Below are 17,881 nucleotides of genomic sequence, written 5' to 3' on the forward strand. Positions count from 1 at the left end.
CCAAATAAGAATAAATGTTTTGGTATTCTGCCTGGGATGCATGCTGATGCAGTGAAAGCAAAGCCACATGATTTATTGAAACTGGATGTCATTAGTCTGTACTGTAGCTTGGAAAGAATATCCTTGGCCTGCATTTGAACTGTGCTGCTTCCCAGACCATCGGCAGTTCATCGTATCAGACAGCCCTGCGTATGCTCTGGGTTTGTGTACCGGGGTCAGCCGTTCGCCGTCCACACTCGTAGTAGTTCCTCTGCGAAAAGGGTTGAAAGATGTTAGCGCTCTGTTTTATCTGCTTCAGCAAGTCTGAGGTGCCTCCCCAAGGAAACAGTGAACATCGACTCGACTTCAACCCATCACTACTTCTGTCTGCTTCTTCCTTTTTCTTTTTTTTTTTCTGCACTCGGGAGCAAGAGCCGAGCGTACAGACTGGCTGTCTGAAGCTCCATCCTCGACTCCTTCTGTGACTCCAGACTTAATTGAGCCCCTGCAAGATGAAGTCATGACAGAATCGTGTCCTCAACCATTGTTGCCTGATTTGCAGCATAAATGAAGTCAGCAGAATGGCAGAGTCCATTAGCAGTATTTCCAAGGGCTTAATGAAGGACTAATTATGGTTACCAATGAAAGGCCAGAGAGAGAAGTAAAAGCATGAGAACAGATGAGACAGTGGTGCAGGCTAATTTGAGCTGATTTAGTGTAAAGTGACTGACAGTGAGATTACTCCTGTCAACTCTAAAGCAGTGTGGTGATAAGGAAATCAGGGGAGGATGAGCGTTAGTTACTGTAGGATGGTGAAAGTCTGTTTTTCTTCATCTGTAAAAAGAAAGCTGTTTGTTCAAGAGGTACAAAACAAAAGGGAAAGTACAAATGCATCCTGAAACTGCAATTTTGATGTAGTAGAATATTAACCCCAAAGTAATTACGCTCTTAACACCTGATAAAGGCACAATGGAGAAACTGCACATAATCCAGCGCTGGAATTTCAAGTTCTTAGCCGTCATTATCCATGAGGTCAAAACCTTGTATCTCTGAAATGTTAATGCGGAGACAAAAAAGAGTTCTAGCAGGTTTTGAGTGGCTGTCCTTTCAGCGTGCAAGAACATACAGGTGGTTAAATAGTAAATGGACTGTACTTGTATAGCGCTTTTCTAGTCTTCCGACCACTCAGTCACATTCCCCCTTTCACACTCACATTCACACACTGATGGCAGAGGCCTAATAGCCAATCTCTAATCAGTATCGATGCACATTCGAACACCAAAAGCTTTGCCTTCAGGAGCAATTTGGGGTTCAGTGTCTTGCCCAAGACAAAACACTTCGACATGTGACTGTAGCAGTCAGGAATTGAACCCCCAACCGTCCGATTGAGAGACAACCAACTCTACCACTGAGCCACAGCCGCCCCCTGTAAGGTGTTGGGCCACCATAAACCTCCAGATGATGTGTTTCGATGATGGGTGCTGCAGATCAATGTCTAAGCTGGGCAGACAGTGTAACAGTCTAATCCTGATTTTTGACGATTCAGACTAATTTTAATTAACCACACATTTTTTTCCTGCATTAATTCTGTTTGACGTGCAGTTTAAAGGTTGTTACCATGCGAGTTGAATTGTCTGAAGGTTAAGCGATTTGGTTTTTAAACGATTGATTAGATCAGAAGATTTGGTTGGCTCCTCAGCCTGGCATCGACTGCCTGTGTGAAAAGCCTTGTAGTAAGCTTTTTTAATGTAAAGCTACCTGAGTAGTATTAAAGAGTCCAGAGAAATCAAGTGTTTAACCTTGTAAACATCTCCATGTGGTGTTCTTCATGTGCTACAAGACACATCAGGGACAACATAAGCAGTCATCTCCATGGCTGGGCCTGTCTGCTTTTAAACTGCAGTGTACCAAGGACAGGCTGAATGCGTTTTCAGATTGGCAGGTTTGTGACGTCACAAACCTAAGGAGCCAATCCCATTAATGGACAGGGCGACGCTATGTATATCATTATGTACAACCTATGGCAACCACTTCGGTGATGCGCGAGCTGAGTTTCAACAAAATGCCACTAAACGATGGCAGAGAGGTGTTTTGTTTTTCGCGACGGAGGGGGCGGTTGGACATTTGCATAGTGGGCGGGGACAATGCAGATTCAGGAATTTTTAATGAGGGAGAAGAAGGAAGGTAATTGATTATTTCAAGCAGAGCATTTTATACGTCTTAAAACATGACTGGAGCTGGTCTTTAACATGTTGCTAAAATTGTGACTGAACCTTGTGAAAAAATGTAACTGCAAAAGAGACATTTTTATGACGTCACATTCATTCTGTAATGTATTTAGTTTTTGTGCAATCTTTCCCTTGACCTGCCTACATACCACTTGAAGAAGCATGCATAAATATTGGCATTGCATGATAAATATGTTCGCATGGCAATGGAGTTGAAATAATGCACCAACTTTATGTTCAGTCAACCGACATAAATCAACGTCACAAGTGGCATCTCTATAATCTAGGAGCTCGACTGCGTGTGCTCAGCTTTTATGAAACTATAGCAAAGCTTTATATTCTTGCCGAATGTCAGCTGAGTTATACTTTCATTTCACACAGCATAAAGCCGTTCATTCATCTATTTCCCTGTCTCTCCTTTTGACACAAGTGCGCTATCTCCCTCATTGATCTGCCTTCCTTTATGAGTGGCCTAATGAAGCGAAGGAGCACAAAAAGAAGATTTGTCCCTCTGAGACTTCGCTAAATCAGTGTGATGTCTTCACTTCCCGAGCTCGGATGAGCCTGCAGGCCTCATTTCTCAGCTCAGACTGCAACACCGCCGTGCAGAGGAAGAGAGAGCTTTTGAACTGTCAGGGCTCCTAACACGCAAGCAGCCGACACCAGTTTCTGTCTGAGGTGGGAATTTGCATTCAAGCACCACAGTCCGCTTCAGCCAGAGCCGTGCTGATTGAGGGAGAGGTTAGGGTAATTTGCAGTCGATTTCTGTAGTCGATTCATCAGTCAGGCAGCTGATTGAATCACCTCGCTCTTAAGACAGTAAACACTGCAGCAGAACAGTTGTAATGTTGGACTTATGCACGCGCACACACCAACATTCAAGTGTTTGTGTACAGCACTCACAGAAGACCTGAGCCTTTTATACATACACCTTGGAGTGTATCTTGGTTTTCCATAAGCTTATCTCAGCCAGAGAGGGCCTGGTGAATGGTGAATGGACACTTTCTGGCAAATCAATGGCTTCAGATCAATCACAGACACCAGATATATGGGAACACGCTGAGTCCACACTCCACGAGGTCTAGAGATTGATACCCCTTGAGGCTTTTGATAGATATTGGTGTATGTGTATCTCTCACACACAATAGCAGAAGACGTTTTTTAGCTGGATGTCTGCTCTCCAGCTCAAAACTCAACTTCAGGACCATCCAGAGACCCCTTTATTTTTCTTCCTGTCCTTTTAAAGACCTCTTCGCAGCTATTAACAGGTTTTATTTCACAGTATCCACCAAATCAGACTGTTCCCCCACCAGGGAGTCTGCCCAGCTCTTTGTACACGCTGTACACGTCTTCTGTCTAGACTACTACAACTCTCAACCTCCCGAAAACAGCTACAATCCTCCAGGGAATAACGCTGCCCTTCTCACCTTCCTACTCCACAATTTTGTCCAGTTTCACCCCTTCCCGCTCTCCCTCCTCAGGCCACCTGGAGCTATTTCCATCAAATTCAGAAACCCACATAGAAGACAGTGAAGAGATCAGAGAAGAGATCCCTCATGTTTTGGCTAGGCTAATTGTAGCTGAACTTAAGTCAGTCAGTGGTCAAATGATTTTTTTAGGAGATTTAAAGGTAGACTTAAACATATTTTAATGTAATGGCTCAACATTTTTCAGTTGGATTTTAGTTAGAAGATTGATACCAGTCTGGTGTCTGTATGCTAACTTCCAGGCTAAAAATGCCTCTGATTAGCTTAGCCTAGCATAAAGACTGGTAGCAGTGGAAAACAGCTAACCATGCTCTGTTTTATGAATCTATCCACCAACGCTTTTTAATATTACTAACTAGCATGTCTTATTTGTTTAACTTTTACAAGACAAAAGCAACAGGTTGCAAAGTTGCCTTATATATAAGTTGCTTTATATTTAGTCTTTTTAAATGCAGCCAGCTAAACCTCTGCTCAAACACACAGAGGATTACATCTGCAGTTCCCCTCTGCTCCACTGCACATTTCTTTAGCGTTGTTCTGGTTTCAAGTCAGCAACCTAACTGTCAATCTTCAACTACTTTTTACAGCCACAGTAGGTAACTGTTTAAACTGAACTAATGCTAACATTAACTTAGCGGCACTAAACTCCAGTCAGAAAAGGTTAGCACAGCTAGCTGATAAACAAGGTAGCCTATTTTAACCATTTAACAGCAAGATGATTCATCATGATTTGGTGGAGACTAAGACGGAGCTGGAAGGAGAGTGAATATCAGACTAAGTTCTTCAGAGGGACAGAAACACATCGTAAAATTCATGCTAACGTTGCTCTCTGTATTCTTGGTGTGTAAATAAGCAATATTTAGCATTACAACTGATGATACATTAGGCAGTGTTGTGTTTTTTTAAACTTGTTTCAATGCCCACATGCAGCCAAGAAACACAGACATGCCCGGGTCATGTCTGGCTTCATTGCTACCTAGCTAACGAGATAATGATGATGTTAGGGACTGTGTGTGTAAATAGTAGATAAGAGGGTTGATAATGAGGATGTGGCGTGGGCTCTGCTTTTCCGTTATCCTCAATCTGCAGGGATAAACCTCACGCAAATCTGGATTGGATTAGACTGAAGCACAGGGAGCCTAATTAGGAGAGGTTTACTGCTGCAGGCATTAGTTTAATACGATGGGAGAGACTTTCGAAAAGTACAAATGGAAGTAGGTGAGTGCATCGGAGGGTGAAGGGAGAAAGAGGGGACGTGATGAGGAGACTGAGACTGTAAACTGAAGATGTCTGGAAGAAGTTGAAGACAAAGGAATATGAAAAAGAAGCAAGAGAAGTAGATTGATAGACGTGATTGCACAACAGGGGTTTCAGAAACGGAGCGAGAGAGAGAGAGAGATCTCAGAAACACCAGATTGAGCTGCAAATCACCGTCAACCCAGAAATGATTCCCGGACCTCGGAGAGCCTGTTGCTATGGCAACGTCATCATCGCAGGCACTGCTTTAATCCGTGGAAGCCTGTTAAGTTAACATGAGGCTCAGGCAGCCACCTTATGCTTCTGTACTCACAACACAAAGCCGTGCCAGCATTGTAGCCGCTCACCACCGACGAAGATTTATTTACAAATGTTTCTGCTATTAGAAGGCAGGATTATCTGCTCTCTGTCTGTGTGCTCCTTTCGGTTTCTCTTTACTTAAGTGAAGAATATTTGTTTTGAAGGAGTACTGTTTTCTTTAAGGATAGTCTAGATCAGGGAATGGTACCAGCTCAATGGAACAAATGACTGTATACAAAGATGGACGGCAGTAGTAGCAAAAACACGGCAGTAGTAGTAGCAGCGTAGTTAGGGGTAACTCACTCGCCATTCCTCCTCTACTCTGCGACATGAGCCGTATTGGTCAACAGACCTGTCAATCATAACGTCAGACACCTTTTTATAGCATAAAAATAACTAATTGAAACTAAACTGTACTATAAAAACTAGCTATAATGACAGAAACCATGTCAGAGAAGAATTTATTTGTTGTGTATTTTGATTTTTACTCATGTCCCATCTGTTAATATTGAGGAGGCGGGCTTTATGGCCCATGCTGGAGTCAGTCAGCAGGGGGCGTTTGAAACGATTTGGCTTCACTTTTAGAGAGCTGTCATGTCGTCCATCTTTTCATATAGTCTATGGTTAGAACAGGTGAGCAAAGGAAAGGATTTACTTTATATCTAGCCATAAGGAAATAACTTAACGACTACAGGAACTAAAGCAAAACAGCAAATGAAACATAAACTACTAAAGATGCTGATAATACATTTTAACAAATGAAACTTACATATCAAACACACAGTCAAAACAATGTTGAAGCATCCACATCTGTCTAGCCAGCTCTTTTATTGGCTCTGAAGCTCCGCCCATCCAGGAAGTAGAGAAGCAGGTAGAAGAGAGACTTAAAGGGAGGAGATTTTCCACATCATGGTAGATGGATGAATGGATGGTTTAAATTTCATGCTTAGCACCTTCTCTGCGGTCTGCAGAAAATATCGTAAAGGTTTGAATGGCTTTTGCACCTGATTCTGCTTCTTCTGATTTGTTTGGGTAAATGAGTGCAAAAATGTAAGAAGTTTTGAAAGAGCAAGAGCAATAAAGGCAGCGCCAGACAGAGAGAAAAGCTGGCAGATGTGTGCGAGATCCCCTCCACCATCAATGCCAACTGCTATAGCAGAGAATAAGGCTGCACTGTTGACAGTCTGAATGGATGAGGAGTCTGCATCTGGGCATTAATGCCTCCAAGCCTCACTGTTTCTCAGTCAGAGCAGTCAGTCAGTCAGTTATACAACCAGCTCAGCCATGACAGGGGGGTGTATTGTTTTGGATTTGCTTCTCAAATCAGATATCTGTCGGCTCGCTTCGATAATCCTGTGATGTGGGCAGCATTAATGTATTCAGCCACTGGAGAGGACAAGAGAGGAGAGCCTAAGCCTGCCTGATAAATTATAACAGTGCCATAAAACAGGATACAGTAAGAGCAGGGGGATGAAAACATGCAGCTATGTGAACAAGATGTATGCCGGTGTACTGTACTGATGGATAGTGTAGGTGAATAAAGGCTGGGGGACATGAAGGGAATGTAGTGTGACATCCAGGTTGGGCTTCAGGCGGACCGCGAGGAACAGACAGCTGTGACATATGAGCGTGTGTGGGGTGCTGACACACGGTCCGGCATTAGCTGCTAGCAGAGACGGTGATGGATGGGGCAGAGAGAGCTAGCCATGCAAGCTTTAGCTAGCCAAGTGTACATGTTAGATGGTCGCCTAAGTCCGACCTAGTCAGTTGGAAGCCTGTGGGCTGAATCCGACCCTTTTCTTCTGAAAAGAGACGTTACATCTCATGCTCTTAATGCAGCCACACAGAGGTTAAGTCACTTAATACATTGTACATTGTTGGATTATTAAAGATCATTTCATTAATACGCTATCTACTCAAGTTGTTATCTCTTTGGATAAGCACACACATTTTATGAAACGTTTCAGCCCAGTCTGTTTTAGCAGAGTGGCTTTAGGAGAGTGAAATACAAGACGTTAAATGCGACTTTGTATTTATTAAAACAACATCCTACTTCTTTTGTAAGATTTAAAAGGTGCTCATTTAAAGTCCATGCTTTACAGGCCTGACAAAAGAAATGTAAAAATCCTGTGGCAATTTATTTTCCTTAAATCTGGCCCTTCTTATTGGGTGTGGGTCAGTGTAGAATTGGTCGTCTCTCAATCGGAAGGTTGGGGGTCAGATACCTGACTGCTACAGTCACATGTCAAAGCGTCCTTGGCAAGGCATAGCCTTCTGCATATGAATGTAGATAGATCCTGATTGGAGGTTGGCATCAGTGTGTGAATGTGAGTGTGAAAGGATGAATGTGACATGTAGTGTAAAAGCGTTTGAGTGGTCAGAAGACTAGAAAAGTGATACATAAGTGCAATCCATTTACCATTAAGTAATTAAATAGGCTTAAGTGTTATAATAAAGTTGTATTTGCATTAGCCCAGCAAACTTAACTGCTTTACCCTCTTATAAGATCTTCTGATTTTTATGTTCAGAAATAGTGTTTTTTCTACCCTCACTCGAGCACAAAATGCCTCGAGATGCATATTCAGACATCCGTTCTGCATTGCTCTTAAAGTTTAGACTGACTCTCACCGAGCAAATAGAGATTTGGGATTTGAGACTTGGAGTAAAGCCGAATGATTGGCAGAAAGCAAAAGAGAAAAGGGTAAAAAAAAAGTGAAAAGATGAGGATACAACAGAGTGCATTTCATTTCCTATTTTCTCCCAGATGTAGACACCACCAAGGACCCCTGTCAAAAGGTTAAGTGCAGCCGACACAAGGTGTGTATCGCCCAGGGCTACCAGAGAGCTGTGTGCGTCAACCGCAAGAAACTCGAACACAGGTGAGTGTGTGCAGCCCCTGGGCGAGATCTGACTCACTGCCAAAACACACGTCTTAAAAGAAATCCTCCCTGTTAATGCACACTAACATGAGGTCGACACAGCCAACTTTACAGTCAAAGGCTTGTGCTGGTCTTGGATGAGTTTCCCTGCAGCTGCAGTGGTTATAATAAAGCCTGTGACCGCCTGCTGTTTAATGATAAGCTAATACATTCAGACAACATGGAGGGCTGTTTGCTCCATGTCCAGGTTTGTGCTGCTGCTGCGTCTGGACTTTGAATTAACTCAGCAGTTGCAGTCTCAGCTGGACTTATAGAGGCTGAAGGGTTTGTGTTTCCCTTGTCCTGCAGGCTGAAGCAGCCAGCTCTCAGGTCTCCTGATGGAAACTGTCAGCCCTGTCCCATCTCCTCAACCGGGCCTGTGTGCGGATCGGACGGACACAACTATGCTTCAAAGGTACATCATACTGCTGGCTAATAACTCTGTGTTATTGGTGTATCTCCCTTGAGTGGTTTTGTGTGTAACATATGTTATATCATGAGCGCTTTTCACACATGCACTTCAATTTCCAAGACAGACTGGCCCTGAAATTTCACACAGGAGTGCAGTGCATGTATGAAAGGGGCTACACTAAAAGGTGTTACATTATGTCCTACCATTTTTTGAAAATCAGGGGAACTATTCAAAAGCACCACAAACTAAATCTTCCAAAACGGCCTTTAAGTCGAGTCAATAGCTCTGTAAAATGGTTGAAAAGGTTCAAATGAAAGTAGGATTTGAAGACTTAACTTGCACTCTACAGATTCTAAATTCTTAAGTCAATAAACCAAGGCCAGCTTGACTGATATTTCCTGGAGTGCAAAAAAAACCAAATCAAAAACTGATAAAAATGTTACTTACTCGATATGAAACACTGGGAGACATTAAATGACCGTCAAAAAAGTAGTAGTTTGAGAATTAAAGGAAGATATTGCATTAGTCAATCTGCATGGGATGATTTAGTGACTCTCTGGGGAATAGTGGATCATTTATCAGCTTAAAAGCCAGATGTTTCCCTCAGGAGTTGGTGGAGAGCCAAACACACAGTTTGCACTGGATGTCAATTTAACGGCAGACATACATTTGACTCTAACATTGAACAGACATAAGAAATAAATTTGATATCTGTCAACAACACAAAGTTGGGTTGACGTCAACCACCAACTGAGAGTAGATGTTGAATTTGTCAAGATGATGTTGGGCTGGGGCTGCATGGTGGTGCCGTGGTTAGCGCTGTCGCCTCACAGCTGGAAGGTTCCTGGTTTGGATCCCGGTTTAGACGTAGTGGGCCTTTCTGTGTGGAGTTTGCATGTTCTCCCCGTGCATGCGTGGGTTCCCTCCAGGTACTCCGGCTTCCTCCCACAGTCCAAAGACATGCTCGTTAGGTTAATTGGTGACTCTAAAATTGGCTGTAGGTGTGAACGTGAAAGGTTGTCGGTCTCTATGTGTCAGAGCTGTGACTAGCAACCAGTCCAGTGTTTACCCGGCCTCTATCCCCATGACAGCTGGGATAGGCTTCAGCCTACGGATGGATGGATGGATGGTCATCATTTTTTTAATTAAATTTTGGTCATCCAACATTTTTATTACATACTAACATTCACCAACAATATCAGTGTCTGACAATATTGGTGGCCAGCTTGGCAGAGCTAAAAAAAATTGCATTGGCTGGGTTGCACAGAACATGACTCAAAATAATTATTGCCATAAAACTATTGAGGTCTTAATATGTCAATCAATATAGGTTTGAATGTAAACATATGGGAAAAAGTATGCTTCTTTCAGTGTAATGAACATGTGCATTTCTCTAAAAAGAAAATGAGAGTCAGTGGAAATAATCACTTGGTGTAGGTGGAGGGTGAAAATCATTGGCAGTGACACCGCGCAGCATCCGCCTCAAGAAAGAAGTGAAAATTATGCTCACGTAGGTGTGGATCCAGCTTCACATACTGTATGTTCTGTGTACCCTATAATAACATATGTTCTGTAAGTGAGAAATGCTAAAATGATCTTGATATTAAGAAACGTAGGTTATACTAACAGACTATTCTGATGGGATGTACTAAATAGTGACATACACCTTGCACATTCAGAGCTCAGCAGTGTGAAGAGACTCTCGAGGGGAAAAACGACACACAGCGAGCCATGATACATGGCCTCAGGAGGACCAATTGGTGGCTTGTGGTGACAGAATCCTGTGTGTTTATTGATTTATGCTTTGTCTTCTGGATCGCTATTCCTGACCTTGCACACGAGCAGAGGTTGAAAAACGCATTCAGGAGCAATTCTCAGATTTGAATTAAGGCCTACAGTCGGTCATCTCATGAATATTTGATCTGTGTTGCGGTAATAACTCATTTTTCTTCACCTTTCTGTCCCCTTGCCGATGTCGCCGGCGTGTGTGTGTCTGTCTGTGCTTATTGATGTGTGTGTTTGTGTTGCAGTGCAAGCTGGAGCAGCAAGCGTGTCTCACTGGGAAGGATCTTACCCTGAAGTGTTCAGGTCTGTGTCCTTGTCCAACAGATGCTCCTGCTTCCAAGGAGAGTAAACATGGTAAGATCAAAAACACACTAACACAAATGGCAAAAATATTTATATGTATTTACTAGTAATCACCTTGTAGTGACCTTCTGTTGCAGGCTTCCCATCTATTTTTTCTTTCTGCAATCATCATCATAACAACATATTCCTCCTCTCCCTCTGGCCTCCTCAGAGAGCTGTACCGGACAGGATCTGGCTGATCTCGGGGAGCGTCTCAGGGACTGGTTCCAGCTTCTGCAGACCAATGCCAAGCAGAACAACAATAGCAAGCCGGGGGCGAGAACCACTGCAGCCAGCACCACATCAGGTTAGAGCTACTATTTATTAATCCCCACTGCATTGAGAGAGAGGTACCATACTTAAGTTGCTGGCAGAAAACTATAAAAAATGTCTAAACAAGTTGGATTAATTCCTTGCTGTGTTGTTGCCCTGGAGCTAACTTTGCATGCCACAAACCCAACTGGTGCCTCAGAAATATATAAACATGTAGCCTGGAACAAATCAAAACAGCAGTTGTACAAAGCAGTGGGCACAATTGGAAAAGCTAAATTAAATCCTCACAAATTTAGCCGTGTTTCCACCAAGTTTTCTGCCGCTCTTCCTGGACAGATCTTGCAAAGAACTACTTGGGTTTCAAAAACTAGTTACAGTTACAAGGTTGGACACTCGTAATACTTTTGGTTGCATGTATCAGGATGACGTTGCTTCTTATAAAGGAGATAGCTTTGCTTCGAAACAACAGGATGTGAACCTCAGGACAGCAAAGTTAGCGCCTGATAAGCACCAAATCTCATCAGGCCGTGAAGTCTGAAATGGTAAATACATAGAGATAGAAAAATTGAACCTTTTTTTGTAACTGGTAACATAATTAAGAAAATAATAGAGAGCATTGGAAACAGGAGATTTTGTTCAAGCAGACTGGCATGATTTCATTTTCCATTTGTGCAGCTGCTGCCTGATAAAAAATGAATGTTTGTTTCTCTGTCTTTGTGTTTGCAGTGCTGGACAGGAGCCTGGTGGCCAGCTGTAAGGACTCCATAGGCTGGATGTTTTCCAAGTTGGACACCAACGGCGACCTGTACCTGGACCAGGCCGAGCTGGCTGCCATCAACTTGGACAAATACGAGGTCTGCATCCGGCCCTTCTTCAACTCCTGTGACTCCTACAAGGACGGGAAGGTCTCCACCGCCGAGTGGTGCCTCTGCTTCTGGAGAGAGAGTGAGTATTCTGGGGAAGATGTGAGGTTCGTAGGCACTGTTTTTGTTACTATTGTGTCTCACTACTCATCCACCTGTTTCCCTCTGGGTTTGAAACGGTCACCACAAGGAGCTGAAAACATTCCTGCTGCTTGTTGACAGCCTGGTTCTCTCACAGTTCTCAGATTTTGCACCTGTCAGCCAAGCAGCCAGGCAGAAACTCGGTCTGGGATCCAAGCTTGTGTAGTTCTTTGTCTTGGAAGGAAATTGATTTTAAAATTGCACTGTCATTAGAAAACATCGATTACACTCACAAAATAAATCTGTTTGACAGTTAATTGACCATTTTCAAGCAGCAGCCATTTTACTCTGACGTCATGCTGAGGGTGAGAAGCTCAAATGCTTTATAATGTTGTAATTGTGTGTTAAAGTTGGAATTCGTATAAATTTAGGATATCTGCCAAACCATTATAATGTTAACGCTTCACAATTAATGAGCAACTGAAAAGACAACAAACTGAAAACTAGAGGGAATTCTGGATTTAGCTATTTGATAACTCATTAGCTACTTTAAGACAGCAGCTAATATTAGCATTTAGCCACTTACCACATAATATTTCTGTTAGCTAAGAAGTGGCTGAACGCTAATAACTGGTATTGTTAGACGATACAATATGTAAGTACATTTCTAGCAAACATAACAGTATTAAGACGTTAATTTCCTATCTTACGAAATGTACGCTAGTAGTTATTTTCTAGCTAACAAAACGTAACTTAGTAGTTGGTTACGCAACATAAATGTAAGCTAGGAACTGGTTTCTAGCTAACAAAATGTAAGCTAGTAGTTGGTTACACAACATAAATGTAAGCTAGGAACTGGTTTCTAGCTAACAAAATGTGAGCTAGTAGTTGGTTACGCAACAGAAATGTAAGCTAGGAATTGGTTTCTAGCTAACAAAATGTAAGCTAGTAGTTGGTTACACAACAGAAATGTAAGCTAGGAATCAGTTTATAGCTAACAAAATGTAAGCTAGTAGTTCGTTACACAACATAAATGTTAGCTAGGAATTGGTTTCTAGCTAACAAAATGTAAGCTAGTAGTTGGTTACACAACATAAATGTAAGCTAGGAATTGGTTTCTAGCTAACAAAAATGTAAGCTAGTAGTTGGTTATGCAACATAAATGTAAGCTAGGAATTGGTTTCTAGCTAACCAAATGTGAGCTAGTAATTGGTTATGCAAAAGAAGGGTAAGCTAGGAATTGGTTTCTAGCCAACTAAATGTAAGCTAGTAATTGGTTACACAACAGAAAAAGCTAGGAACTGGTTTCTAGCTCACCAAATGTAGGTTTTAATTGGTTACGAACAAAAATGTAAGCTAGGAACTCTAGCCAAACAAATGTAAGCAAGGAATCAGTTGAATGGTAGCATTAGCTAGTCTAACAGTAGCAATTGGGTTAAAAAATCTGTTGTTTTACCTTGAAATATTGCCCGATGTCTCTCTGAATTTTCACTGTGCACTTTTAAGTTGCACATGAATGAAGAAGCAAAACAATTAAAATGATTTGTCAGATACCTTTTATTTACACAGTCTGAAACACAGCAGTACAACATTATGGTACCATTTGAGGAAAATGGTCGCCATGTGTGTATGATGAATCATTGTTGTTAGATTTTGGGTTGTTATAATCTCTGTTTCTTACCTAACAGTGTCCTTGAGTCTGTTTTGTTCCTTTAATTCTCTTGTAATAATTGTTTTCTGTTTATTAAGAGCCCCCCTGCCTGGCTGAACTCGAGAGGATCCAAGTACTAGACGGCGGGAAGAGAAAGTTCGGTGGGTATCTGACTTCTCATAAGAGCATTTGAACTAACTTCAACCGTCTTTCCTGGTTGATGGGTTTCATGGAGCAAATGACTAACAGGAGGCGGGGATTAGTGCCTGATCAGTCTTGTGGATTAGAACTTCATACTGACAGACGGCAAAGGAAAACAGCCAGCAATGTGTCATACGTGTACACGTTAGAATATGTGAATGTTTGTGTGTATTTGGACATGTGTTTGTTAGCATGTGCACGCTGCACATTTTGGCTTGCTGACTGGGTTCTGAGTCAGGACTCTCCAAGGACACAGAGTGATGAACGGGGGGGCAGCGCGCCAGCCCGACACTCAGATGTTCCCTTGAAAGACTGGAAGGACAGCTCTGTTTTGCCCTTTCTTATTTGCCTTTCACTTCTTTTTTTCAAGTTATTATGAAAGAAGCATCTGAGATATTTAACATCATTACAAATCCATCCATCTGTGAAGAGTATGACAGTTTGATAGTCTGCAAGGTTAAGTTTAGTCTCAGAGATTTAATGAATACATCTTCATTTAGTTGCGCCCTTTTTCTTCACTGTGTGAAAAGAGGCTATATTTCTTATGCATGTAATGATTCAGAAATTGAAAACTTTCCAATCTTGTGTCCTCCCTTACCCCACGATGATTAGCTTCCCACCCTCACACAACACCCCAATGTGCTGCAATATGCTGACTTAATACTTATTCACCCCGATGTTGCTCCATGAACATATTTGTATTCATGGAATATGGAATTGGCTGCCACATATGCTGCATGCATTACATTCTCACTTGGGCTCGGTGCCATGTGCGATGAGGCATGAATCATGGGGTTTGGAGGGGATTGCGTGTTTCGTAAGATAAGGTCGCCTCTACCATACCTGACTCTTGTTTATTTGTGTTTTGGTTTGTGGATGCCAGGTCGTTTCATCCCCAGCTGCGACGAGGACGGCTACTACAGGAAGCAGCAGTGTGAGAGGGGGGAATGCTGGTGTGTGGACCAAAACGGAGGAGAAGTAGCCGGATCTAGGATTCGAGGCAAGCCAGATTGCGGTAAGTCCCACATGTATCAGCTATCAGTATATATGACTAGAATTTAAACGTGAAAGCTGAATGTATTAAAAACAAAAAAACACTATCTGAATATCTGCTGCTGATTGGCCCATTCCTCTGCAGCACCCCCACGTGCATTCTGCACAAGGCTTTCTTTATGTTAAAGGACTGAGGCCCGCTGCAACATAACTCACTGCAGGGACCAGTGCCACATTCATGTGTCCGGAGTCATTTGCATTCTAAAGCGTCGCTTGTCGCTGTGAGAAAAGTCTTTCAAGATAAATGAGGACTGGTTGGACTGAACCTGCGGCTGATAAGAATGGGTCCCCTGGCAAGGTTTAGAAATAGCTATTAAAATCCAGACAAAGTCAAACACATGCCCCCTTTTCTGCCATTGCACTCAATGTTTTTAAATTGATTTCTGCATTTCTCTTTGGACTCTATTATTGTTGAGAGGAGGACATGCTGAACAGAATTTATTGCAATATACAAAATGGTTGGAGATTGAATTACCAAAACTGTTGGTAATTCAATCTCCCTGCATGTTTTCTCCCCGTCTCCCTGCAGATGATGAAATGGCATATTCAGGTGATTTTGGCAGCGGGGTTGGATGGGAAGACGAGGAAGAGAAAGAAGCCGAGGAGACTGCAGAGGAGGCCGAAGAGGAAGAAGGAGAGGTGGGAGAGGTGGATGATGGGGGCTATATCTGGTAAAAGGCCATCGTGCGGTCAAACCTCTCTAAAAGAGCATCTTGGTCCCAAACACACACACCGACACACAAACATACAGATCCTGCAAAGAGATGGACGTGGTGAAGCTCACACACTCAGAACAAAACTCGCTTATGAAGAAGCAGGTGAGAGGGTTGTACAGGTTAGGAGAGGAAGATGCGTATGTTATGGGAGTATTTAATGTTATAGGATGTTCTTAAAATGGGCAGGGGAAGGGGAAATATCACTGTTAAGATATTATGGGTCAGGAGTCAAGAATTTTGTCCCCCATACTTGTGAATCTATGTTCTCTTCTGTTGTATGTCCTTTGAACCATCTTTGAGCAGTTTTTAGCTGATACATAATGGAGACTTTAAGCAGTTGCAGGTGCTTGCATAAAAAAATGGAGAAAGATTGGGTGCATTTCAATAGTCCAAATTGGCTTCTTTCATCTTTTTACTTTCTGCGGATTAACAACATTTAGATAACCAGATTTGGTTTTTGGCAGGAAACAGGCGATAAAGAGAGGAAGCCACATTAGAATACTGAAAAGCTCCCTTCGACTTTACCGTTTCCATGTCATATGCTTCGGCTCATATGTGACAGTAGTGCTCTGTCTCATTCATGACTTATTAAAAAATAAAAGTTTCTCACGCATCACTCTTTAGCTTGTATATAATGTGTGTACCAGAAGACAGATTGTCACCTACTAGTCCCGTTATCAATGCCTTGAAAGACAAGCAGACTATGCTGCTTGGTTGACAAGTGTATATCGTATCATAATGTGGATCAATTATTGTGTTTAATAAAAAAATGAAATAAACTGGTCTATGTGGCCCAGCTGGCCACCGTACATCTGAGTCTGTGCTTTTGTTCTTTCTTCATATAATCCTCCACCCACTACAGCCAGACTGATGCTGGTTTTTGAGGCCAATATTGATGAGTTTAAACAAGAAGAAGAGTTGACAGCCGTCATGCTAACAGCTCTGTGAGGTTGAGTTTATGCACAGCAGTGCTCTGAGCGAAATGCTAGCTTTAGCATGCTAACATTCCCACAGTGACAACGCCAACATTTTGATGTGCAGCAGGTCTAGCAGGTTTACCATGTTCACATCTTAGCCTGTTAGCGTGCTAATGATTGCTCATTAGCACTAAGGGGAAAATTTGACCAGATGATAGCGCTAGTTGAAAAGTTATAAGTATTCATCATTGGAAGGAAACTTATGTCTGTTTGCTATTTAACATTGGACCACGCAACGCCAGCATAAAGCAAAATGTGCACGAGGTGTAAACAACTAGCATGTGCTTCAAATACACACAGCGCTGTTCTGCCCTGCCGCCTCTTTCACGCCGATCCCGGATCAGAGCCGGAACGACTCCGCCCACCATTCCGCCTCCGTGCATTTCACATAGAAGACGGAACATAACAGAGGCGTAATAATCCCGCCTTGAAGTGGCAGTGTAAAGGGGCTTGTGATTCCAGACTATCTGAGAAGTTATTTTCAATCATTATCATTCTTCTGTTAATTTGTTTATTTTAGAAAAAAAAAAAAATCGAGTAGTTGTGAATCAATTTCACCTACTGTGGTGCAAATTAAAGAGACAACAGGTGCAATGGAGATGCAAAAGCAAGACAACCCCCAAAAAGGGAATGGTTTTGCATGTGGTGGCCACAGACAGTTGCTCTCTCCTGATACCTCCTGACTTCTTTAGTTTTGTGTTCTGCTAGTGTCCTTGTCACTACTGGTAACATGAGGTGGTACCTGCAGCCCAATCAGGTTGCACAGGTAGTCCAGCTCCGCCAGGATGGCACATCCATACGTGCGGTTGCAAGACGGTTTGCTGTGTCTCCCAGCACAGTCTCAAGAGCATGGAGGAGGTACCAGGAGACCAGTTGGTACACGAGGAGAGCTGGACAGGGCCGTAGAAGGGCATCAACCCAGCAGCAGGACCGATATTTGCTACTTTATGCGAGGAGGAACAGGAGGAGCACTGCCAGAGCCCTACAAAATGACCTCCAGCAGGCTACTGGCTTGCATGTTTCTGACCAAACTGTCAGAAACAGACTCCATGAGGGTGGCATGAGGGCCCGACGTCCTCTAATGGGACCTGTGCTCACAGCCCAGTACCGTGCAGCTCGATTAGCCTTCGCCAGAGAACACCAGAATTGGCAGGTCCGCCATTGGCGCCCCGTTCTCTTCACAGATGAGAGCAGGTTCACACTGAGCACATGTGACAGACGTGAAAGAGTCTGGAGATGCTGTGGTGAACGTTGTGCTGCCTGTAACATCATCCAGCATGACCGGTTTGGCGGTGGGTCAGTGATGGTCTGAGGAGGCATTTCCTTGGAGGGCCGCACAGACCGCCATGTCATAGCCA

At 42.9% G+C, this 17,881-nt stretch overlaps 1 protein-coding gene across 1 annotated transcript in view; it reads left to right on the forward strand.

Annotated features, from left to right (window-relative positions):
- spock2 (SPARC (osteonectin), cwcv and kazal like domains proteoglycan 2) overlaps window positions 1–16,355 on the forward strand; it is a 33,724-nt gene extending 17,369 nt beyond the window's left edge. Inside the window, exons 3-10 of the mRNA XM_069658520.1 lie at window positions 8,016–8,130; window positions 8,479–8,584; window positions 10,612–10,720; window positions 10,881–11,015; window positions 11,708–11,926; window positions 13,675–13,737; window positions 14,661–14,792; window positions 15,360–16,355. Coding sequence (XP_069514621.1) covers window positions 8,016–8,130; window positions 8,479–8,584; window positions 10,612–10,720; window positions 10,881–11,015; window positions 11,708–11,926; window positions 13,675–13,737; window positions 14,661–14,792; window positions 15,360–15,505 — 1,025 coding nt within the window. The 3' untranslated portion in view covers window positions 15,506–16,355. The remainder of the gene's footprint in view (window positions 1–8,015; window positions 8,131–8,478; window positions 8,585–10,611; window positions 10,721–10,880; window positions 11,016–11,707; window positions 11,927–13,674; window positions 13,738–14,660; window positions 14,793–15,359) is intronic.
- The last annotated feature ends 1,526 nt before the right edge of the window (window positions 16,356–17,881 follow it).

This window comes from Semicossyphus pulcher, unplaced genomic scaffold, assembly GCF_022749685.1.
Source record: "Semicossyphus pulcher isolate SPU_LCO1_2020_fin unplaced genomic scaffold, fSemPul1.0.p SCAF_12, whole genome shotgun sequence".
NCBI classification, from domain to species: Eukaryota; Metazoa; Chordata; class Actinopteri; order Labriformes; family Labridae; genus Semicossyphus; species Semicossyphus pulcher.